Source organism: Moschus berezovskii, chromosome 9, assembly GCF_049115385.1.
Source record: "Moschus berezovskii isolate FMDL1 chromosome 9, NW_MosBer_1.0, whole genome shotgun sequence".
NCBI classification, from domain to species: domain Eukaryota; kingdom Metazoa; phylum Chordata; class Mammalia; order Artiodactyla; family Moschidae; genus Moschus; species Moschus berezovskii.
The window spans coordinates 100,393,193-100,394,808 of NC_142468.1; the positions used below are offsets into that span (position 1 = coordinate 100,393,193).

At 41.0% G+C, this 1,616-nt stretch overlaps 1 protein-coding gene across 1 annotated transcript; it reads right to left on the reverse strand.

The window, feature by feature from the left end:
* Positions 1 to 232: 232 nt before the first annotated feature.
* On the reverse strand, positions 233 to 1,256 carry LOC148776665 (olfactory receptor 4K3-like). The gene has a single exon (XM_088840365.1). The coding sequence runs from the start codon at positions 1,178 to 1,180 to the stop codon at positions 233 to 235; it is 948 nt and encodes a 315-aa protein (XP_088696491.1). The 5' UTR covers positions 1,181 to 1,256.
* Between the last annotated feature and the right edge of the window lie 360 nt (positions 1,257 to 1,616).

Sequence of the window (1,616 nt, forward strand, 5' to 3'; positions counted from 1 at the left end):
GGTTGAATATTCTAAAAAGTGAGTCCTTGTGAGGTAAAATTTTGGATATTGGTTTGATAATGTTCCATCGTAAATATTATGCTGTGTGAGGAACTCTTAATATGACCAAAACTCAGTAACTAATGAGACTGATGATGAAAACAGTTCTGCCATGAAATATATGATTTCTTGCACTAGCATGACAATGTTGACCAACAAAGTATATGCTCATTTTTGTACGCGCAAAAGCAAATCAAGGGCTATGATCAGTCTGGCTAGACTTCAAGACACGGCTGCTAAGTTTTCTCATGGAATCCTTGACATCCTTATTTCTAAGGGTGTAGATGACTGGATTTAAGAGGGGAGTGAAAATGGTATAAAATACTGAGAGAACTTTGTCTATTGGGACATTTGTGAAAGGCCACACGTAAATGAAAATGCATGGGCCAAAGAAAAGAGTCACCACAGTGAAGTGGGCACTGCAGGTGGAGAGAGCTTTGCAGGACCCACCAGAAGAACGTTGCCTAACAGTAACCAAGATGACAGCGTAGGAAATCACCAAGAGAACGAAGCACACTAGGGCAATCAGGCCGCTGGTTGAGATCATGAGCACTCCTAGAATGTATGTGTCTACGCAGGCAAGTTTAATCACTAAGGGAAGATCACAGAAGAAACTGTCCACTACATTGGGCCCACAGAAGGGCAGATTCACAGTAAATGCGAGCTGACTCATAGCGTGGAAGATGCCGACAGTCCAGGAAAGTGTCACAAGCCCAAGGCACGTTCTCCGGTTCATGATGGTTAAATAGCGTAAAGGCTTACAAATAGCTACATACCTATCAAAAGACATGGATATCAGCAGCACAATCTCAACACCCCCTAAGAGATGCAGGAAGAATATCTGGGTGATGCAGCCTTCAAAAGAGATGACTTTGGACTCCCTGAAGAAATCTGCAATCATTTTGGGAGTGGCAAATGAGGCCAGAGACATGTCAACGAAGGAGAGGTTGCCCAGCAGAAAGTACATGGGGGAGTGCAGGTGTGGCTCTGACACAATGGTGAACACAATGAGGAGGTTCCCCAGCACAGTGGCTGCATAGACTACAGAGAAAAACAGGAAATAGACGATCTGGAGTTCCCAAGAACTGGAAAGACCCTGTAGTATGAATTCAGTTATGACCGACTGATTATTCCAGGCCATTCAGTTTGATTTCAGGAAGGACTCTGGCTTCCTGATGGAGGAGAATGAGGAAAAATACAGTGATTAAATACAAAGTGAGATTTTTCTGCATGAAATAACATAGGGGTTTCCCTCCAGCAGATAATAGTTTTCTGTTGTATCATTCTTCTGTTCACATTGCTCAAATATTTCCTCCGTGACCTTTCCAGATATTTTAACTAACTAATTAAAGTATCAGTTCAGGTTAATTCTTATGATTTTGCAATTTGCTTAAAGTATGATGCCAGTCTTTATAAAATAAATAAAAATTCAGTTATTTGAATATTACTCCTTAGTTTGTGAAACACTTAAAAAAATCTCATAGGTAGCTGCCAAGTTTTGAATGGGAAAGGAATGGCAACCTTCTTCAAAACATCATGATGCCAGAGAACGACTGGAGTGAACAATGTTTGAGAAT

Coding starts and splice junctions, on each gene's coding strand:
- LOC148776665 (XM_088840365.1), bottom strand. CDS start 1,180: ATGGCCTGGAATAATCAGTCGGTCATAACTGAATTCATACTACAGGGT.